The sequence below is a fragment of the Microplitis mediator genome, chromosome 5 (assembly GCF_029852145.1).
Source record: "Microplitis mediator isolate UGA2020A chromosome 5, iyMicMedi2.1, whole genome shotgun sequence".
Lineage (NCBI taxonomy): Eukaryota > Metazoa > Arthropoda > Insecta > Hymenoptera > Braconidae > Microplitis > Microplitis mediator.
Window position 1 is genome coordinate 24,137,799 of NC_079973.1, and position 24,643 is coordinate 24,162,441.

At 31.0% G+C, this 24,643-nt stretch overlaps 1 protein-coding gene and 1 long non-coding RNA gene across 15 annotated transcripts in view; one reads left to right on the forward strand and one right to left on the reverse strand.

The window, feature by feature from the left end:
• Positions 1-24,643, forward strand: part of LOC130669014 (patronin) — a 70,484-nt gene that overhangs the window by 608 nt on the left and 45,233 nt on the right. For 9 of the 10 annotated variants that reach the window (XM_057471662.1, XM_057471663.1, XM_057471656.1 and 6 more), the window contains exon 2: positions 1,822-2,285. In XM_057471662.1, the coding sequence (XP_057327645.1) occupies positions 1,992-2,285 (294 nt within the window). In that variant the 5' untranslated portion in view covers positions 1,822-1,991. Of the gene's footprint in view, positions 1-1,821; positions 2,286-5,367; positions 5,608-24,643 lie in introns of those variants that run through there. The other variant, XM_057471659.1, reaches the window with a different exon arrangement.
• Positions 2,242-16,518, reverse strand: LOC130669016 (uncharacterized). Of its 5 annotated transcripts, none has more exons than XR_008990101.1 (4): positions 15,872-16,518; positions 15,324-15,694; positions 14,939-15,039; positions 2,275-2,639 (listed from the first exon to the last, which is right to left on the reverse strand). It is a non-coding gene; the product is annotated as an uncharacterized LOC130669016 (long non-coding RNA). The 5 variants fall into 5 exon arrangements; XR_008990100.1 differs by having other exon boundaries at positions 2,277-2,639; positions 15,324-15,668; XR_008990099.1 differs by having other exon boundaries at positions 2,277-2,639; positions 15,324-15,668; positions 15,757-16,518.

Genomic DNA, 24,643 nt, shown 5'->3' on the forward strand with positions numbered 1-24,643 from the left:
ACATCATTGATATCCAAATAAATGTTTAAAGTTAATTGATAAAAAAGGTATAAAGGCCACGAGGAAGACCTCTCCCTTAACATTACTTGGATTATGTGCTCATATATATGTATATATGTATTTAATGTACGTAAGTTGATTTCTCTTCAGCATCGCGGAGAATCGTGCCACTTTCGTTTGGGCGCAAAATCGATAGACGTTCACATCATCATCACATTGTATGCATGACTAGTTTGTCTCATTCTCATTCTCATACTATTTATCTGGATCTTATTCTTATTACTAGACTTACTTGTTGATAAAAATAACTAGCAGCTACACAGTTTAAAATTTCTTTTTTTATTATTCAAAAATAATAAAAACTTCATAATGATCCTGAAGTTACAAACGATACTCAAGTTAACTGACGTCTAGAAGCTTTTGAATTTTTTTAAAAACGTGAAATTATTTTTAAAAAAATTTTTTGAAAAATTCCACCTGTAGTTTTTTAAATTTTCTACACATGCATTTTTTTAGTTTTTGTTTTTTTGTAATTTCTTTGTTAGAAAAAAAATCTGAAAATTATTAATTGTCTACTAACTTCAGAATCTCAGACGATACTCAAGTTAGCTGACGTCTAATAGCTTTTGAATTTTTTTAAAAACGATAAATTATTTTTTAAAAATTTTTCTGAAAAATTCCACCTGTAATTTTTCAAATTTTCTACACATGCATTTTTTTAGTTTTTGTTTATTTTTCTAATTTCTTTGTTAGAAAAAAATCAAAAAATTATTAATTGTCTACTAACTTCAGAATCTCAGACGATACTCGAGTTAGCTGACGTCTAATAGCTTTTGGATTTTTTTAAAAACGATAAATTATTTTTAAAAAATTTTTTGAAAAATTCCACCTGTAGTTTTTTAAATTTTCTACACATGCATTTTTTTAGTTTTTGTTTTTTTGTAATTTCTTTGTTAGAAAAAAAATCCGAAAATTATTATTTGTCTACAAACTTCTGAATCCCAGTTAAAAAAACAATTAGCAATTTTCGGATTATTTTTGCAACAAATTAATTCCAAAAAAAAATATGCACATGTAAAAAATTAAAAAAGCACTAGGTGCAATTTTTTTAAATATTTTTTTTTTATAATCTATCATTTTTAAAAGAAATCCAAAAATTATTAGACGTCGACTTGAGTATCATGACTTCATACCTCGGATATTTTTTACATTTATTAGGTATCATTTTTATTAATGATTCAAATACTTTAATTTAATCAGTAAGATTGTTATTTATCAGGAATTTGTCCAAAGTAATGTCGAATAAAAATTAATAACATGAACTCATGTTGAAATCTATAATTCATAGTTGCGTGAAAACGGTTGAATTTAAAATTGCATCATGATTGAAAGTTTTTATATTAAATCCGATGCATTCTAATACCTTGTATGGTGATATACATGTATATTATCTATAGGCATGTATAAATATATATAATAGTCAGTAGTTACGGGTTAATTTACACGATTTCAAGGTCGTGATGTTTTACGTTTGATGTAATTGCGTGAGGCGAATAACAACAACTATAAAACTTTTTAATTTAAATGAATCGACAGTACAGTTTACTATATCGATATGTATTAAATAGTTCTACAGCTATCAAAAACAATTATCTTTTATATAGATAGATCCATATAGTTATCAAGCGTGATAAAAAATTTTGTTTAAATCGTAATTAAATTTTGATTCGTTTAAAAATTTATAAATCATATCTCAAGGAAACAGATATAAAGTAAATTAACAAGTGATTACTAATAAATAATTATAAATTACTTATCCAGTTTTTCGAGTACGCGTTATTGATCCCGACAGACAAAGGAATTGCAAAGAAAACTGAAGGATACTCGTGTCTAGAATGTCCAGATTGAGGAGCAGTAGAATTAAGTGTTAGAGGATACATAAAAAAAAAAGTTAGCAAAGGTACTGATGAATAATCTGTGACCCACGTTGAATGTGGGGTACGATATCGCGGCTGTTCGCGACGAAACCAAGGCCATCGGTCAGGACACCAGAACCCGGTGAAGAAGCCGTCGCTGCTGAGGAGGAGGAAGGGAACTATTATTACAATAACAGTGATCCTGCGTGTAAAAATCTAAACGACGTGCCTCAGGCTGAGCTGGCTGTCCATGTTTTCGAATCGATGGACCGTAACATGGGAGACGACCGACGTCCAAAGGGTGGTCCTGGTGATCAGCATGGAGTTACCGATAATGAACACTTCTCCGATGCTTATGACAAACGTCAGGTGAGTAATTATCTTAATAATACATTTGCATGGCTGGGATCTCTCCCAGAAAGGGAGGGAGAGACAGAGAGATTAAGGACAGATTGACCGCAAATTAAAATAAAATACTGTGCACTGCTCAGTGTTTAATACTAGTGAGATTCAAAAAGTTCAAGGACAAATACCTTGAACCTTTTAACTAACCATCATGTACATTGACAACGAGCTCTGAAGCTGCTCAAGTGAAAGATCGTGCTCAGAATTGCCTATGTACATGCTGTGCATTCAAAATTACCTTCTGATGCCGTTGTTTAAACACAATCGTGAGTCTCGACGGCTCTTGAGACATATATGTATATGGTGTGTATCCACTTCCTGTGGGCAAGGTTTCATAGTTATTTATTTAAACATCTTGCTACACATTACATTACATTTATACATTTTATATATATGTATTCTGATTATTATGTTATTTGGTTCATGGGTGTGGTAAAATTGTAAGCATGTTGCTATTCGCTACTGCGACACATTACTGTTGTCTATTACTTCTTAACATTTTATAAAATATATGTAGTCTATTTGTCCCACAAATGTTCTGCATGAAAAACTTTTTAATTTTAGATGAGAAATTTCGTTAGAATTGTTTGCATTTATTTTTTAACTTTGGTAACAAATAATAAGTTGGCTAGAATTTCGAGTTTAAAATTTTCAAACGTTGTCATAAACTGTCACTTGAAATTCCAATTTTAGTAAAATTCAAAAGTTTTTCATGCGGAAAATTTTCGGAACTGTTTTTTACACGGATTCGTTTAAATTATTCATATTTTTTATATGTATATATATATATTTTTTTTTTAAATTGTCGCAATGTCAAATCGATAGACAGGTGACCTCATTATTATGACGAATATTTGGCTATTGTCCAGTTGGATTTACGATTGTCATCATAATCATAATCTGTCATGATAAATTTTTTATCTCATATATGTGTGAAAGTTTTTAAATTCGGTTATACGGCATTGAATATATTTAATACTCAGTTATAAAGTTGAATATGTATTAATATCAATATTATGATTGAATAATTTTGTGTTTAAATTAATCAGATTTACTGAAGATAACTCATAATTTGTATTTTCATTTGCACAATCTAATTAATTATTACTCATGCTTAAAATTTTTCATTAATTATAAACTGTATTTACTCACTAATAAAGTGAGTGAATTCATTGTTTATGTAAATATAAATTTGTAAAAAAATTTTAAATCTTAAAATTCAATCAACTTTTTTTTTCTTTTATCTCCAAGAGAACGGGTTTTCAGTTAAATTAGTTTCATAAAGTATTCTCGTTGAGAAGAATAAGACAAGCCTTTGTACGAACAATAGAAAATATCGATAATCGATAACAATGTTCACTATTCATTCATAAAATTTTATTACTAAGCGCTTTTATATTTATTTCTTTATTATCACTATTGTTTTTATATTTATTAACAGTAAGGAGGGTCTACAGTAATTTTTGTCGAAGCTTTTCTTTCAAACAAAATCTCTTAACGCCAAATTAAGAACGAGGCTCGTTGCATTACTCTATAATCTAGCAATTGATGTTTTCATTTTCCAAAAATGTTCATTCGTTTAAGAGAAAAACGTGGACAAAGTTTCCATTTACTGCGCAAGTGCAACAAAGATAGTACCGTTCGTTGACTTGAGTGTGAGAGAAAAAAGTACAGGCTCTTCTAAAAAAAAAAATCTGGAAAACGGTTGATCCTGCGGGCCAGTTCCAAAACTACTCGCTGTTTTCGAGCTTTTTGAGCTCAAAATCATTCGTTGATGCGTCGAGTTCTCCGAGCTCTACGATAATTCAAAAAATGACAATTGTTTTTTTTTTTTTTTTCAATAGTTCATCGCCGATATCTTTTGAACTAATAGACCGATTTTGACGTTTGAGGTGACATTCGATGCAGTTTTTTAGTCTCTAATGCTGATTTTTTTTTTAAATAATTAATCAAACGTTTTTGATTTTATTCGAAAAAAACACTTTTTTAAAATTTTATTTTTCAAATACCTTCGAACATACTGTACTGATTAATTCTTCGTAGATTGTAGGAATTAATAAGCCGCTTCAAATGCCACCTCAACGATCTAAACCAGTCCACCCGTTCAAAAGTTAGAGTGTTTACATACGTCGAGATTTGTTGAAAACTCAGTTAATAAAATCAGTAACTTCTTTTTTTTTATTAATTTTTAATTTTCTTAACGGGAAGTTAAAAAATCTCATAAATTTTGTTTCTCAGTAGTTTAAAAATCATTGAAAATAAATATATGTTTGCTCAATTTTATTATCTAGTCTCTTATCTCGAACGTAAAATATAAATTTATTGTATCCTGTTTTATTTTGACGGCTACAAGGATTTAAAAAGTATATTTCAAATACATGTTTATAAAAAATGAATCATCTTTGGCTTATTGCCCATACCACGTACATAAATTCACGCTTTCATTGATCGCTCTCAATGATTCATACAAAATACTTATCCATTAAATCTCTTTTTTATTATTACAAATAAAAAATTTTATTTAAAAATAAACTTCATTAATAAAACCAATTAAATAATAAAATACATTTTATTTTTTATATTTAAAGACTAAAGTCAACGAGTGCACGTGGTGTCTGAGTTCACTGAGACAGAATTTGACAGATCCCTCAGATCTGGCAACTTATTCACATCGTTTTTATGGATAAAAACACTGAGCACTGTTGTTAGCTTGAGAATCGAGTCTCGACTGACACGTTCTCTTTAGAATTGTCTCCCTTCTCCACTCAAACATGTATTACTCCTTTCAGTACCCACTGAAGAACACCTTTTGTATATTACATGAAATGATGCTAGTCAGTACTCGATTCCAAAGTAAGTAAGCTAGAAGAGTTTACCCATTTGTATCGGCAGTACGTCGCGTTTAGTTATTCCCCGTCTTCCGTTTTACTCAGTCCCCAAATAATCTTAAACAATTCACATCTTTGACAATAATAATTCAAAATTTATTTAAACTTACATGTGTTATTTAAATTTAATAAAAATCGCTCAAAGTCACCATGGATTAATTTCACTGAATGGAGTAAAAAAAAAATATTTTAACGTGATGTGACACAAGTGCTGTGATGAAATACAAAAAGAAAATAATTTTGAATATTTTAAATTGTATTTAATATATGAAATTACAAGTTATTAAATGGTAAGTCAAGTTATGCTCGCGTTGAGGACGACGCCAAAGGCGTCATGTGAAAAAGACATTGACGACGTCAGGGATTTATTCAGAAATGCTTCCGTTTCAACCATTTATGTGAGTTCTCGATTCGAATTTATGTTATTTCTTCCTACATTTTTTTTTTTATTGTACTTGACAACTTATTACAAGGCTAGACACAAGGATTGCAAATGCAAATTTAGAAGTATACTTGCAGAATTTTTTTTTTAATGACAAACTTTGACTGAATATTATTTATATTCAGTTTTTAGATAAATTTGAATAAACGTTCTTAGGTTTCGGGTGATTTTAACACTTTTAATAGGGGAGAGGGGGGCAGAGTGGGCCCCTTAAGGAAAATAATTATGTCATTCATTTTTTTTACGCGTTTACTTCTTTTTGGACCCTTGATACTTATTTTCACTTCATTATGCTGCGTCCATTAAAATTGAAAAATCAAAAATTAGGGCAAAGCGGGCCCTCCAAAAAATTTCGGATTTGATATTTTTTATTCTTTACACGTGTGATATTTGCAAATAACTATAAAACAATTGTATTTTAATAATATAAAAGTCATTTTAATAGTCTGCTGCGATATAACTTTAAAACGTAATTTTATTATCTTTAACTTTCTTCTAAATTATATTTAATGAACAGTTTTGGTGGTCTATGATAGCCCTCATTATATAAGAAATTTCGATAAGCTTATTATCCGTTCGAATTTATTGGCGTATAGAAAATTTTGAGGGGCCCACTTTGCCTCCATATTTTTTGAAGTTTTGAAAATTTTAACGGGCCTACTTTGCCCCCTCCTCCCTTATTTTTTTCTGGTTATGATAAATATAATTTATTGTATCATGACCAAGAATGGGAATGTCAAGGTGAAATTGTCATTCTTGCAGAACGATCACGTGGAAAAGTATATAAAAAGATCGGTGGAGGAGGAAGAGACACTTGATACCTTATTCGATTACTAGCTAGACAAGTTTAATCTCCCTGGGAACGATAAAAATTTTTTTTTTTTTACAATCATCAACTTTTTATATTTATTTATTCATGAGTTAGTTTTTTTTATCAACTATCAGATTCAATGTACGCTGACTAACAATTTATTATTAAGAAGTATTTTTTAGGGTTTTGGTTTACTTTTGAAATGAATTTTTCCAGCATGGAAAGGTAATAAAAAATTCATAATTGACAAGTTTAAATTTTAACTTGTGCTGACCATAAAAGAGGTAAAGCCGCGATAAGAAAAATTGAATAAGACTTAGAATAGTACTACACAATACAATAGAATAATAAAAGTACATAGAGAATTTAATATATAGAACGAGTAACTAAGTAGTAACATAAAAGGAATTTAAAATTCTCATTGCAAGAAAGTCATCTAGTAAAGGAAAATAGTCGAGAATAAAATTATGTTCTTTAAATTTATCAATGTACATGCGCGTTCGTAGAAGCATTATTACAGTATGATTTGTCGAAATAAAATTGTAGTAAGAAAATTTCCTTTTCGGGATTAGGTCAAGATTATATGATTCAATTCATAAAAATATTCATTTATTGAATTATTTATTAATTTCATTGAAAACAGTGCAGACTAATTTTTAAAACAACTAAAATTATGCGTAGGTGGTTATATTACAACACCAGAAAAGATCCATTCGCTCTGTTTCATTTAGACAAGTCGTATATAACTTCCTGCAGATAAAATTATTCAATTCAAAAAAATTTACACTTTTACTTTTCTAAATTTTCACTAAAAATACATTTTATTTTTTATTTTCAACTGAAATAATTTCATAAATTTATTGGCTTATTACACAATTAATTAATAGCTGCGTATATTTATTTTCATAAACGAAAAAAATGTATATGAGATTTTCGAAATCGTGTGGGTTAGGAATGATGTCCACCTACATAAGTCTGTATGAGAACGAATTCGATTTCACTATCGATTATCGCAGCAATAATTTATAATATTAATAGTAATAATCGATACTTTTCATTACGGAAGTATCTCCTTTCTTTTAATAACAACATTTATTTTTATTTAATAAAAATATAAGTATATTAGGCGAGGTCTGCACTTTTTTACTATCACATTCAAGTAGACAAACGGTACTATCTTTGTTGCACTTGCGCAGTAAATGGAAACTGTTCACGTTTTTCTCTTAAACGAATGAACATTTTTGGAAAATGAAAACGTTAATTACTAGATTATAGAGTAATGCAATGAGCCTCGTTCTTAATTTGGGGCTTAGAGATTTTGTTTGAGAGAAAAGCTTCGACAAAAATTACTATAGACCCTCCTTAATACATATATATTAGGGTGTTTCATATTTAGGCGATGTTTTTTTTTCTGTCATACCTGAAAAACTAACAATTTATAGTACAAAAAAAATATTCCCGCTTGAAAAATAATTTTAAGTCAATTAGGGCCTTAGCGCATCGAAAAATTCGATTTCCCATTTAAATAACATGGGAAAAAAAATTTTTTTAGTTTTGAATTTTTTACCTCGGCAATGGCTGATTGTACGAATAAGCCCAGCATACATTTCTGTAGGAAATTTAACGCTCTACAAAAAAAGTCTCTTATAATTTTTCGATAAATCCATCTGTTCAAAAGTTATTGGACCTCGAAGTCAAGTTAAAGTAAATTTCGAGATCTTTTTACTTTTTCGGCGAAACTATCGGACTTATCATAAAATGTCATAGAACCTTTTTTGTAGACAATTTTGTTTCCTACAAATTATCTCTGATAAATTTTTTTTTAATTCTGCATTGTTTTCTAGTTATTTCTATTTTAATGCCAAGCTCCTAAAAAAATAGTGTTCTGATCGATTTTAAGAAATATATTTTTATATATTTATTTACAGTGGTTACAGTAATTTATGATTTAATCGTTGTAAATTTTACTCTGGCCATAGTAATTTTCGCATGCGTTTACTTCAATTTCCGTCAGCTGGCCAACATGGTTCAGTTTTACTATGACACCATCGCATTTTAAACGAGAATAATTTCTCCGTGTTCATATATCTATATATTCATACATTTACAGTTAACTATATTCACTCGTCTTATAATTTGAATGTGTAGATATTTTCAAAATAACATTTATTTATACTTTGACATTTCTGAGCTTCTTTATAAAGCTGATGACATTTATACATAAATGTATTTCATCGCTCTAGGCATGACACTACTTTAAATATTGTTATACATTTCAATTTCAAGCTGCTCTGTCTGCTTGAGTCATTTGGACGCTTGTAGTTGTTATGTTGCTTGCGGGTACTTAGGCATCAATAATAATTATATTTCATGTCCTGCAATGTTTCCCGTCTCCGAGTACCATTATATGTATTTATATAAAGTTTAATTAGTCGCGCTTATAACTATTTACAAAACATGGAACGAAAAACGACCATTAGTATCTTTAGTTTGAAACAAAAACACTTTAATTACAAGCAGTACTTAAAAATCCTTAGTTTGATTTAACGCAAAGTATTAAAATGATAAAAAAAAATTTATTATAAATTCATTGTCACGTAAAATATTGTTGCTTATTAAATATCGTGGTGTAGGTGTTCATAAATCTAAAGTGATTTCACCTTGTATCCATTTCCATGAGTGAGAAGTTGATGGTTTTCGGATAGCAATAATATGAAAAAATATAAAATACAAAAAAAATGTATATAACAGATTATTACATTAAGTTGTGAGAATTAATGAAAATTATTACAATAGTTGCTTTGACTTTCCAATGAATTAAACTCTGTGTGAATCGATTTATTTTCTCCTCTACTCTCACTTTTAGATTTTTATTAAAATAAGCCTCAGTTATGAGAAAGAAAAAGCCGAGTAGGCGTATGTGGGTGTTAAATTATCTTACATCTTTGTCTTATTTTTATTGTGAATTACAGGCGTTTAAGATTCATCGTTTTTTAAAATAATTCAGTCTTTTATTATGTTGTTTTAAATTATTACCGCGCAGTGTTCTAAATACTTAAATATTAACCTTTAATCTGCTATACTGATTTATGAAAAAGATTATACATGTATGTTAACTACATTGAAGTAGTTTCTAATGAAACAGTTAACGATTTCTAGGTCATTTTGTATACACAGTATGACATGACCGCGCCTTTGTAAATTTATTTTCGTGTTGGGTATCTCTCGTTCCAATACAATAATTAAGTTTTAATTGATGGTATCAATTGACATTAATGTGTCATTTCATTACCAGTTTTTGTTTTTTTAACTTCCCGCTAAGAAAATTGTAAATTTTCAAAAATTCGGGAAGTTATTGGTTTCGGTCCGATTTACGAAAATCGAATTTCCATCAGATGTCGACGTTTTGAGGTCCTAGGAAGCTATTCTGACTAATTTCAAGATGATGTCCGAGTGTATGTATGTATGTATGTACGTACGTATGTAAATACCTGTATCTTTTGAACGGATGAACCGATTTTGAACTTTAAGGTGCCATTCGACGCGTATTGTTAATATCTTGAAGCCGAGAGAAAATTGAGCTTGATCGGTAGGGCTCGTTCAGAGATATTCCAAAAATAAAGTTTTTTCAAAAATGTTTTTTTTGGATAACTTTTAATGTGCTCGATGGATTAATTCCAAAATGGACTGGGCTCTAGAGCTTTATAAGCCGCGTCGAATGCCACCTCAACCGTCAAAATCGGTTCATTCGTTCAAGAGAAACCGTTGTCGAAAGAATTAAAAAAAAAAAATTTTTTTATTTTTCCTGAAATATCTCAAAAACGACTCGATAAATCGAATCCAAAATTTTATCAGCTTTAGAACTTGACAAAACGCGTCGATTGCCGCCTCAACCATCAAAATCCGTTAATTCGTTCGCGAGATATCGTGGGAGAAAGAAATGCTAAAAAATGGTTTTTTACAAAACAATGGCATACAAAAGTATTTGCGAGCTCGAAGAGCTCGAAAATATATTCACAATAATGTTTTCGAGCTCAGCGAGCTCGAAAACAGCGGGAAGTTTTGGGGCTGGCCCGCAGGGTCAACTGACAGACCGATTTTTTTTATTTGAAAATTTCTTGGCTCTTTTTTTTTTACAGAACGAAAGTTAATTTCGACGGGAATGTCAAAATATTTATTGAATTTTTAGTCATTTTCCAAACTTTACAATCAGTTTTTAAAAAAAACACTAAAAAAAATGAATGACATTTTTGTAGATTAGTTTATAAACCGGAAGATTTATTTGAGAAGCAATGACCTAACTTGCAACCAGCAATTTCATGTCACGTGTTTTCAGGTGTATAAATAGAGATTTACAAGCTCATCGTTTCAGCTCCCAAAGTGGACACACTGTCTTTATTGTTTAATATTAATTTTTTATTTCTATATTTATTCATAATTAGTTACAACTGTTTTCTAAAACATATTTTGAAATTAATGTCAATCGTTTCAATTATTACACGAAAAAAAACGAATTTCTGGGCGCAAGAATTTTTTTGTATTATAAATTAAACACAAAAATTTTCTTGGGACGAGAAAAAATTTATTTACTCAAAAAGTTTTTTCTTGCTCGGAGAAAATTCATTCTCGCCGTAAGAAAATTTCTGTTTTCAATTCATAATGCAAAAAATTTCTCGGGCTGGAAAAAAATTTTTTGTGTCAAGAAATCCTTTTTTTCTGTGTAACTGTCGTCAATAGATGGCTCATCCTAAAAATTCTTTCGCTGGTTGATTGTTTTCTGTACCAATAAATAAAAATATTTTATTAGCGTTTGCGCATCTACAACTGAATGATTGTAAACAAATAATATTCAAAAGTCAAAGAATCTCATAAAAGCTAAAGATTAGAAAACAAAATTACAGAACACAAATATACGTCTTTAATTGCTGGATAAAATTCACAAAATAATGATCAAAATATTAAACGTATACATTTACTTCCGTAAATTTCTAAATTCCTTTTTACGCAAAAAAAAATCTTGTCATACTAACCACAAATGAAATACTAAAATTATTATTTATATCCGTTCCGATAACTGTTAATTAAAATAAAAGTAAACGGAAGTTGTAAGTATGAAAATAAAAAATCAAATCGTCCATGTAGCGCGAATAATATTTAATGTTAAGTATACGGTATACTTATCGATACAGATATTGCCTTTTTTTCATTCCATTAGCATAGACCGCACTAGTTTCAATTTTATGCATAAAAATATTATTACATCTCAAGTCATTGACCGGAAATTAATCATCGCATATCAAGATTAGTTTAATTCCGTTAGTTTTACACCTTTTTTTTACGTTAATTTCATAATACTAAAAAATGTATGTATACTTGTCTATACATACATCCATATATGCATGTATATACACTTATAAATTGGGTCGATAAAAATTTTTTAAATAATTATCGTCAAAATTAATAAAAAAAATAAGTTTAGTGATTTGTTAAATTAAAATTAACGGTTAATGAATTTAAAATGATTAGATGCGTATCGAGATAGAGCTCTAGGATCTGTCGTATTGCTATCGGAAAAAGTTTGTATACTTTTTCTAATCCCATTTAATGTCCATCTCTACTCTTTTTCACTCAACTTAACTCTTCCGTGTTTAGTGGTCCACTTTCACTTGAGACTAGCATATATAATGCATTTGGCTACTTTGAGATTGTGTTGCGGTCATTAACCCAGCAATTAAGAATGAAGTTAGCAACGATGCGTCGCGCCGCAGCACTCGGTCAAACGATCATTCCTCTTATATTTCTTCTGTTATGTGGTTAGCGATGATGAAGACAACCGTAAGCGAGGATTTACGATTACGATCTTGGGTGCATGTTTCCGGATAGCAACTGATTATTCATTTTTATAATCAATTACTTAATTTTTTTATTTTTTTTAATATTCATGGTTTCCTACCAACATAAATTCAAATTTAATTAATGGAATTTCGACATAAGATATTTTATTTTTTAAAAATCCGATGAAAACATAGATAATGTATGTTAATTATACAAGGGCTTAAATAATTTATTACTTGTTAAAATATTTTTAGATTTACCTTCTCATATATGATGTGTTTGTTACTATATAAATATATGAGTTGTTTTGGCGGAACAAGTTACAAGTTATTTTACACGAATGAATTATGTAAATAATATTATATGTGTACATATATTTTATAATTAGAGCATTTATTTCATTCATTCATTCCTCTGTAATATTAAAAAAAAATAACTTATGATAATAATAATAAATCACCGTCTAATTTATTATTATAATCGTATTTGTATTTATAAAAGCAACAATGTGCTAGAGGATGTACGTCATTAACAATTATTACACATGCATATAAAGTTGATGTTAACAAAGTGGCAAACACTTAAATATATTTAATGAATGATACTTCTCTCGAATAAGAGCCAGTTTAGATGCATATTTATTGAAACTGTCACAGTCCATGTGAAATATGTTTCAAAAAGGTTCATAACTGTGAGCTTACAAATTCTGAACTTTGAGTTGATAATTTTTGGAACATTAAAAATCTTCAAGAATAAAAAGAATTTTTGACTTGAAAAATTCACTGGTTCGAAGAAAATTAAAAAAAAAACTTGAATTTTTATAAGAACTTTTGAAAAACGACGTCTAGAGATGGAAAATTTTCATACTCTTGAATTTTTTAAAAGTTCCAGAAAAGACCAACTTACGGTCTATAGTAATTTTTGTCGAAGCTTTTTTTTTCAAACCAAACCTCTAACCGCAAAATTAAGTACGAGACCTCAAAAATTAGTGTTAGAAATTATGATTGAGAACCTGGGTGACAGTATAGGAAATTTGAATATTCAAAAAAACAAATTCTGTAATACGTGTCATAAATTTTTATGTATAAGTTACGATTTTTAAAGTTCAAAAGTTACTTTTTCCTCCATAGACAATAAGCTTCAATATCTATCTACAATTATTTCCATTTCAAATATAAATTCAAGAATTACTGTTCAGAATGATGGTATTCACTGACCACTTGATCATTATATTACTTGTCGCTTTTCAATTCTTCATTTTTTTCATCTACGTTTTAATTTTCCGAAAATTTCAATTTTTTTAAGAGAAAAACGTGAATAAAGTTTCCATTTACTGCGCAAGTGCAAGGATAGTACCGTTCGTCGACTTGTGTGATAGAAAGAAAAGTTCAGACCCTTCTCAAAGCTCATAATTTTCCCAAATTTGGAAGTTCGCTGTTATGAGCTTTTTTTGAATTTATTTCTTTTTACATGGAAACCCTGGTGGAAATTTTTCGGACTTTTCTCTGAGAAACTCTGAAAATCCCTTTAGATTTTTAGAACTAAGTTTTTTAGAGAAAATTCCGAAAAATTTCCACCAGGGAAGCTTATTCTATTAATATATGAACATAATGTATAAAATATTACAAGTGATAATCATTAATAGCCATTTTAATATGTACCATGATATTAGTTCGTATATTTTACACGAGAGTAACAACCCCACGTGAACGGTTAGCATGGTCATCGATGCGTACATGACGATCCACATACGAAACAGTGCGAGTTCCTCGGACACGAGCTCAGCCCAACCAACTATTCTTTCTTCCTTACTATTTCTTTTTCCTCAATTGCTGTAGTCTTACGATGATGTTCGTTCAAAATACAACTTGTAACTTTATGTTGCCTTTTTTTTATTATTTTCAATTAACATTTACTAATTAACAATAATTTTATGCCTAAATTTATCATGTCAATAAATTCCCGGTTAAGTGGCTGATTAAAATCAAACATATTTATAAATCATGTTTTTTTATTTTTTAATAATTTGTTATTGTGAGATCCAAGAGACCGAATGATTTGGATACTAAAACTTATTTTGGTAAATATTTTTTAACAACTTTACTACTCATTAAATTAAGTAACTTATTAAGAATATATTGCTCAATTAAATATAATTAACATACTGTTGAGTTAATTTTTAATAACGGATTTCGTATGCACATCAACTATTTTCTCAGTATTTTATTATTATTTTCTCAAGATTACACTCATTACATAATAAAAATAGTATTAATTTATCGAATAGCATTATTAAATTTTAAAAGAATAACGGAAACAGCATTCGCGAACTACTCGACCTACACCTTAGGTGCAGCTAACCCACGCGAGTTATGACGGAAATATATTAGTTATGTTATACATAATAAATAAAAATATTTATATTAAAATAATAATCGAGCTACAATTGCCAGTGTCTTAACCAACATCGTCATCATTGATTATCTCATTTAAATCTACACACTGAGTATAGTATTGGCGCGTAGGTTTCAAATGATTTGTATCGAATTGTTGTTGAATTTAATTTTTAATTATTACTATTGACATTTAAACTTTTTCTGTCATTAAAAACATTTATTTAGTATCTGTCAGTAATATTTACCTGAAAAAAAATTATGTAACTTGACAGCTGAAAGGTGACTTGAGGGGTAGTTCTGGTTGGGGAGGCCTGCAACTTTTAGATGAATAGTTTATTTTTGAAATCTGGAAAATTCAAATAATTTTTTAATACCAACACTTATAATTGGACATGCCTGAGAAAGGTAAAGTTTGTAGGATAGCTTTCATACAACTCGATCTCACTACACTACACTTCTTTTTTTTTATTACTATTGCCTCAAGCGGCCTACCTATCAACTTATCAACCTACTCCAAGTTTCAGGTTTCGCTTAACTTGTTAATCCACAGCACGAGGTTTTAGTGAAAGAGTAAAAGTGAGGAAGATATTAATTCCGAGTTTAGAGTTGGGTTTATCCGCGGATACTTACTAATAAAGTACTACTTTATTCCATCTTCATTATCCTACTCTCTCTTTTTGTGGTAAACATAAAAGCGGATACACTCAAATGCACTATCTTAGCATCCACATATCCACTTATCGGAAAAGATCTGAGAAACAATTCGTAACACTTTTGAATCTTGATAATATCACCTTTTAAATGTTGACCGTGAAAAATTTTATGATAGTAATCTTAATGTTTCACTTGTACTTTCATTTATTACACTTTTTATTTTGTTTTTTTAATATGATTACAGTCAGATTAGATAATAGATTGTTTTTATATTCATTCATAAATTATTTAATAGCTGAATAATAGATTTGAAAAATGTATCTGAAGATCGGAACATTTTTATGTACCTGAAGATCAGAACGTTCTTCGCGCAACGGAAAAAAAAAAAAATAGCAGGCAAAAACTCTACTGGATGACAAGATTTCTGAAATGTTTCGCGTATGAATGCTGGTATGTCAGCCGAAAATCTTAGGCCACATGTCCACATCCAATCTCCAGAACTATCCCTTAAGCAATCAAATTACACAAATTTTTTTCATTTTCGTTGCGCGGAAAACGTTCTGATCTTTAGGTACATATAAAAAAAAAAATCACTATTTATTTATATCAATGACGCATCATAATTTTGTTAAACACATAATAATTATCACATATATACGATATATATCTAGTGAATCGGGTTGTCTTGATATCGTAATGCAATGTTTGTATATCGTTTGCCGTGACGCCCTTCCCGATTGTCGTCAGTTAACGGTGACAACGTGTCTTTTTATAGTATCATTATTACTGCATACATAAAATCCTCTGTATCATTTACTAATATATATATAAGTAGTGTATAACAATTTGAGTTACGTTACTTGTATTGCACATAACAATCAAGGTGACCGTGAACATTAGTGACTTTGATCGTCCGTGACGGCTTCTAGAGTTCATTCATGCGAAATTTTAATAATCTAAATGCAATATCGATCGAAAGTAATGCAACAAATATTTATGATGAATTCTATACTATAAAGAAATCAAATTTTTATCACACTGTAAATTTCAATTTTATAAAATTTTATTTCTGTCATGGGAAATATTTTTTTATTACGTCAAGGACAAGATTATTTTTCATTGCAATTTCACGGATGACGTATGCGTTACTTTAATTTTTTCATTTTATGGATCGACTACATATTTTTTTTTATATATACATTTATAAATTATTATATTTATTTTTTTATTTTCATTTTGAAATTAAAAATTTTTTTCTCATTGAAATGAATGCAAAATTTTTTCACATTGAAAACATAAATAAAAATACTCGGCCTTTATATTTTTAAAATTGAATTTTTTAATCCTTCAGCATTTACTAATTAATTAATTAGTCTCAGTATAATAAATTAAAATAATTTTAGTCTTTGATCGTGTGGATTTTGTTTATAAAAAAAAATTTCTTATTTATGATTTTTCTAATAATTTTTTTAATGTAAGTGTTTTTTTAATGTAATTGAACTATAAAAGTCAAGTAGTAAAATAAAAATAACGAAGAATGATTAATGAGAATGAGATATTTTAGAAATTGTATATTAATTAAAATTGAAAGTCGAGTAGATATAAATCGGTCTCATAAATTTTCATTTGCGTTAAGTTTTATAATTATGGTATTGTCTGTAAAAACTTGATAGGCCACAAGTAACTCCGATCTGCTGACCCGTTTTCAGCGACCTGCACGCTTTCAAAGTCAAACTCACCCAGTCATCCACGACCAAATGATAAATATATACAATAACTATAAATAATAAATCCTGTTTGATCTATTTTTTATTTTATCATTTACAAAATACTACTGTTATTAATCAATAGAAATTTACTAATAACTTTCTTCAGTAACTTAAAAAAATTAATAAACAGTAAAATTAATCATTACTTATTTTAAATATATTCAAACAGCTTTCATTAAAATTCAAATTTTAATTTCAAAACTAAGATAATTCATGAGCTACCTGATTAAATTAAATACCTGCGCAAATTCACGCCGATTTATAAACGCGAACTCCTGCCATTGGATCGATAATTATCGTATACGTTCTATTAAAACAGCGACCCCCTTTACCAACTTTTCTGCATGCCTTTGACCCCAATTGTCTTAATCTATGATCAGTATAATAATTAAGTCACACCATTTCTAGTCTATATTATTTATTTATTCATACTTATTCACAAATATTTATAAAACTGTAAGATATAGAGTCGAGGTACCGTTTTTGACCACTTTAGGGCCAGATATGGGCACTTGGAAAATCATTTGTAAAATACGCAATGAGATAATTAATTTTTTAATTATGTTCGAAGATACTTTTGTCGCGTTATTACAATGTAATTTTTTTTATACCTTCTCATTAATTAAAATAAAGTATTAGATCTCGAAAAAAGGAACAGTGGCCACAAATATTACTTCTACCCTAATATAAAACTGAAAATAAGTAGAGTGATCGGTCCAGTAAATGAACATTATATAATTTTTACCTCCATCATTTAGACTTTAATCACAATTACATAATAACCCTCCTTTTTGCTTCGCCGTAGTCGGGTAAAAAAAATTCATAGCTGCTTGATTGACAACTTTTAGAACTTCATTCATAATTTTTTGTATCCTTCTATATTGAAATATTCAAAAATACGACCGCTCATTCACTGGTTAAGTGATCAATTACTGACACACCCACCCCATCATTAAAAAAAATTTGGAAAATCCAAAAGTGCACGCCTCGAACGCTCATGTTATGTTTTTTTTTAAAAGTTAAATTTCGAATAAAATTGAATATCCCGCTCTTTTCCCATAGAAATTTCCATGGTAAATATACGGTAATAAAAGTAAAAAAAAAAAATAAATAAGGAGAACATTCCTAATGAAAAATGGCGGCAGTGTGTGTTTGTATACATGTAAGATTGCCGGTTTTAACCGTAATGATTTATTTTTAAAAAAACGAGAAGGCCTACAGTAGTGATTTTCGAAAGGAACCTTCTTTGCTTATTTCTGAAAATTTTGAAAAAAAAATTAAGTAGTTTCGTCAAGTCGTTCTCGAGATATCCGTACCACGCCGTTTTTTTGAACCACAGACTAATGGACGTCCACGATAAATTTTTTTTAATGAACTTTTTTTTATATTAATACATATTAGACAAATTAAAAAAAGTATCAGGATTATTTATTAGTGTTTCAGCTTTATATTGATGTGTTTTTCATAATGTGTAAGAGTAATAGAAAAAAAATATATGCACTTTAATGAGTGGAAATCGTGTGACCTTGAAAGGTCGGTTATAAAGCACAACCTCTCCGCTTCGCTTCCGAGGCGTGCAATTGAATAGGAAAAACCCTTCAGAGCTATTAAAAAAAAAAATCGCGCGACAATAGAGCACCCTCAGCGCTTTTACGCGTGAGGTGTGCAAAATGATCTGTCATCAAACAATTGACACACAGTGACAATTTAGCACATAATTATGATCGCAATTTAATCATTTTTCTCTAATTTCATTGAATATTTATAACACAAATTTTCAAAAATACACAAAATTTCAGCTAATGTTATAATTCTAGACAGCGAATTTCAAAAGTTAAAGTCTGTCATCAGAAACTTCTGATAAAAATTACTGACATAATAGTACCCATAATAATTTAGTTTTATATGGATCTATCATGTACATGAAGATCGCAACGTTTTTTTTAGCAACGAAAATAAAAAAAAAATTTTTAAATATAAAAATCACCACGATGGCTAGATATCTATAATAATTGACAGAAAAATAGAAAAATAGCATCCGAAAATCGCTAGCCACCCCCGATCTCCGGAACTACCCCTCCAGCCTCCCCAAAGCAGTCGATTACAAGAAAAAATTAAGTAAAAAATAGATCGAGTGCTAGTGGCCGCCTGGATTTTTTATATATCACGTGGGACAGTATAACAATGATACAAAAAAATCACCAACCACCCTCGACCTCCGGAACTACCCCTCCAGCCTCCCAAAAGCAGTCGATTACAAGAAAAAATTAATTAAAAAATAGATCGAGTGCTAGTGGCCGCCTGGATTTTTTATATATCACGTGGGACAGTATAACAATGATACAAAAAAATCACCAACCACCCTCGACCTCCGGAACTACCCCTCCAGCCTCCCAAAAGCAGTCGATTACAAGAAAAAATTAATTAAAAAATAGATCGAGTGCTAGTGGCCGCCTGGATTTTTTATATATCACGTGGGACAGTATAACAATGATACAAAAAAATCACCAACCACCCTCGACCTCCGGAACTACCCCTCCAGCCTCCCAAAAGCAGTCGATTACAAGAAAAAATTAATTAAAAAATAGATCGAGTGCTAGTGGCCGCCTGGATTTTTTATATATCACGTGGGACAGTATAACAATGATACAAAAAAATCACCAACCACCCTCGACCTCCGGAACTACCCCTCCAGCCTCCCAAAAGCAGTCGATTACAAGAAAAAATTAATTAAAAAATAGATCGAGTGCTAGTGGCCGCCTGGATTTTTTATATATCACGTGGGACAGTATAACAATGATACAAAAAAATCACCAACCACCCTCGACCTCCGGAACTACCCCTCCAGCCTCCCCAAAGCAGTCGATTACAAGAAAAAATTAATTAAAAAATAGATCGAGTGCTAGTGGCCGCCTGGATTTTTTATATATAACGTGGGACAGTATAACAATGATACGAAAAAATCACCAACCACCCTCGACCTCCGGAACTACCCCTCCAGCCTCCCAAAAGCAGTCGATTACAAGAAAAAATTAATTAAAAAATAGATCGAGTGCTAGTGGCCGCCTGGATTTTTTATACATAACGTGGGACAGTATAACAATGATACAAAAAAATCACCAACCACCCTCGACCTCCGGAACTACCCCTCCAGCCTCCCAAAAGCAGTCGATTACAAGAAAAAATTAATTAAAAAATAGATCGAGTGCTAGTGGCCGCCTGGATTTTTTATATATAACGTGGGACAGTATAACAATGATACTAAAAAATCGCCAACCACCCTCGACCTCCGGAACTACCCCTCCAGCCTCCCAAAAGCAGTCGATTACAAGAAAAAATTAATTAAAAAATAGATCGAGTGCTTGTGGCCGCCTGGATTTTTTATATATAACGTGGGACAGTATAACAATGATACAAAAAAATCGCCAACCACCCTCGACCTCCGGAACTACCCCTCCAGCCTCCCCAAAGCAGTCGATTACAAGAAAAAATTAATTAAAAAATAGATCGAGTGCTAGTGGCCGCCTGGATTTTTTATATATAACGTGGGACAATATAACAATGATACGAAAAAATCGCCAACCACCCTCGACCTCCGGAACTACCCCTCCAGCCTCCCAAAAGCAGTCGATTACAAGAAAAAATTAATTAAAAAATAGATCGAGTGCTAGTGGCCGCCTGGATTTTTTATATATAACGTGGGACAGTATAACAATGATACGAAAAAATCGCCAACCACCCTCGACCTCCGGAACTACCCCTCCAGCCTCCCAAAAGCAGTCGATTATAAGAAAAAATTAATTAAAAAATAGATCGAGTGCTAGTGGCCGCCTGGATTTTTTATATATAACGTGGGACAGTATAACAATGATACAAAAAAATCACCAACCACCCTCGACCTCCGGAACTACCCCTCCAGCCTCCCAAAAGCAGTCGATTACAAGAAAAAATTAATTAAAAAATAGATCGAGTGCTAGTGGCCGCCTGGATTTTTTTATATATCACGTGGGACAGTATAACAATGATACAAAAAAATCACCAACCACCCTCGACCTCCGGAACTACCCCTCCAGCCTCCCAAAAGCAGTCGATTACAAGAAAAAATTAATTAAAAAATAGATCGAGTGCTAGTGGCCGCCTGGATTTTTTATATATCACGTGGGACAGTATAACAATGATACAAAAAAATCACCAACCACCCTCGACCTCCGGAACTACCCCTCCAGCCTCCCAAAAGCAGTCGATTACAAGAAAAAATTAATTAAAAAATAGATCGAGTGCTAGTGGCCGCCTGGATTTTTTATATATCACGTGGGACAGTATAACAATGATACAAAAAAATCACCAACCACCCTCGACCTCCGGAACTACCCCTCCAGCCTCCCAAAAGCAGTCGATTACAAGAAAAAATTAATTAAAAAATAGATCGAGTGCTAGTGGCCGCCTGGATTTTTTATATATCACGTGGGACCCTACTATGATGATACGAAAAAATCGCCAACCACCCTCGACCTCCGGAACTACCCCTCCAGCCTCCCAAAAGCAGTCGATTACAAGAAAAAATTAATTAAAAAATAGATCGAGTGCTAGTGGCCGCCTGGATTTTTTATATATCACGTGGGACATTATAAAAATGATACAAATAATCACCAACCACCCTCGACCTCCGGAACTACCCCTTCAGCATGTCCCTGAAGTTCCGGACGTTCGTGCAACGAAAAAAATTTTTTTTCTTTAACGTAGTCGTATGCTTAGTGCCCCGCTGGATATTTGTGTGGGGTGTCTTTTTGACCTCTAAAACAACCCTAAAAAGTTTCATTCGATTTCATCCCCCGGAACACCCCCAACGGACCAACCCCCAGTGAAAATATTTTTTTAAAAATAGTAGTATGCTTAGTGCCCCGCTGGATTTTTGTGTGGAGTGTCTTTTTGACCTCTAGAACAACCCTAAAAAGTTTCATTCGATTTCATCTTCCGGAACACCCCCAACGGACCAACCCCCAGTGAAAATATTTTTTTAAAAATAGTAGTATGCTTAGTGCCCCGCTGGTTTTTTGTGTGGAGTGTCTTTTTGACCTCTTAAACAACCCCGAAAAATTTCATTCGATTTCATTCCCCGGAACAGCCCCCGCGGACCACCTCCAAGTTAAAATATATTTTTAAAAATAGTCATATGCTTAGTAGCTGGATATTTTTCAGGGGTTTTTTTGCAGCCCCCAGAAGAGTTTCATTCCATTTCATTCCCCCGAACACCCCTAGCTAACTACCCCCAAAATGAAATATTTTTTTTAAAATATTCCTATGCTTAGTGCCACATTTTTTTTTGCGGTTTGTTCTCAGCCCTGCGATCAACTCAGAAAGTTACATTTGATTCCAACTACGAGAACATCTCTGACGATCCATCTAAATTACAAATATTTTTTAAGTCCTGTTCTATTTGTTCCTTTGTTCGCACTAAAGCGAATAAACAGTACTATCTTTGTTGGATAGCAACACGTAACTCTGTCTGAGTTTTTATCGTAATCAAACGGAAGTGTGCAAAAAATTACAGTGCACCTTGCTAATTCATAGTTTAAGCATCGGGTTTCTGTTTTCTTTTGCGTATACATGGCGAGGAAAATCTCGTCAAAACATCTAAACATCTAGTTACTACAGCTATACTGTTTATTAGGGTGGGTTGAAAAAAAACTTTTTTTTTGTTTTTCTTAGCATGGGGGTAGAATTTGTACCTTATAAAAAAAAAAAATTTTCCAAGAAAAAAAAAATTTTTTTACTCAACATTTTGAGGTGGCCCACTCGTTTTTTAAATAAATAATTGATTAAACGGGGTAGTTCCAACGAAAAAAATTTTTTTTTGTCCAAAATCGTGGAAAACATCTAATAATTGTCGAATGTGATTTTTTTTACTTCACTTTCATTTTAATTCAAAAGAAAATGCTTTTCATTTTTGGATTTTTTACTTAAATTACAAAAATAATAGGAAAAAAATTTTTCCAACTCCTGACTTTCAATTAGCTTTCAAGGAGACACCCTACAGATTCTAGAACACCATGTAATTTTTTCGTTTGGACTACCCCGTTTGATCAAACATTCATTTTAAAAACGAGTGGGCCACCTCAAAATGTTGAGTAAAAAAATTTTTTTTTTCTTGAAAAATTTTTTTTTTTTATAAGGTACAAATTCTACCCCCATGCTAAGAAAAACAAAAAAAAAGTTTTTTTTCAACCCACCCTACTATTTATAGTCAACTTTGTTTACGATATTTTATAAAAAAATTTTTACTTTTCATGTACAAAAAAACACGCCTAGTAGCCAGTACATCACATACTCTTCTGACAGCTGCTTTTTCGGACTACTTTGGGTCTTACAGACTACCTAGCAGCTCTGAGACAAGAATAAAAATCCTTGGTAGTCTTGGAAATTAAATTTAATGGAAATTAAAACGTCTGCAAAAAAGGTTTCTAATCAGTTGTTGATAAATCCATCTATTTTAAAGTTTTTAGAGCTTGAAGTCGAATTTATAATAAATTTTGAGATATTTTTACTTTTCCGGCGAGACTATCAGACTCATCACATCGTGTCATTAGATTTCTTTGTAAACGGTTTAATTTCATTCAAATTATTTCTGATAGAGTTTTCTAAAAATCCACAGTTTTCTAGCTCTTTCTATTTCAATGTTTAGCTCATTAAGGGGGGGGGGGGTAGGGATTTAAAGGCGAAAAAAAAAACGCGTCGACAGTCACCTTAACCATCAAAATCGGTTCATTCGTTCAAGAGAAACCGTTAACGGAAGAATTAAAAAAAAAATTTTTTTTTAGTTTCTTTGAAATTTCTCAAAAAGCGACTCGATAAATCAATTTCGAAATTTGATCAGCTTTAGAGCTTGCTAAAACGCGTCGATTGCCACTTCAACCGTTTCAATCAGTTAATTCGATTGAGAAATATCGTTAAATAAAAAATTGTTAGAAACGGTTTTTAACTTTCCGATAAGAAAATTGTAAATTTTCGAAAATTTGGGAAGTTATTGTTTTTACCCCGATTTTCGAAAATCGAGTTTTCATCAGATGTCGACGTTTTGAGGTCCTAGGAAGCTATTCTGACTATTTTCAGAATGATGTCCGAGTGTATGTATGTATGTATGTATGTATGTATGTATGTATGTATGTGTGTGTGTGTGTGTGTGTGTGTGTGTGTGTGTGTGTGTGTGTGTGTGTGTGTGTGTGTGTGTGTAAACTCTTTGTAACTTTTTAAGTAATGAATCGATTTGGATGTCTAAGGTGGCAATCGGAAGAGCTTGTTGGCCACCAACTTTTCTGAAAATTTCAGATCATTTGATCAAGTATACTCGAAAATATTGGCAAATTACGAAAAAATAAAAAATTTCATTATTGATTTCTCAGAAACGAGTTGAACGATCGACTTTAAAATCTAATCAGCTCTAGAACTTTATAATCTGCGTTGAATGCGACCTCAACCATCTCAATCGGTTAATTTGTTCGAGAGATATCGTTGGAGAAAGAAATGGTA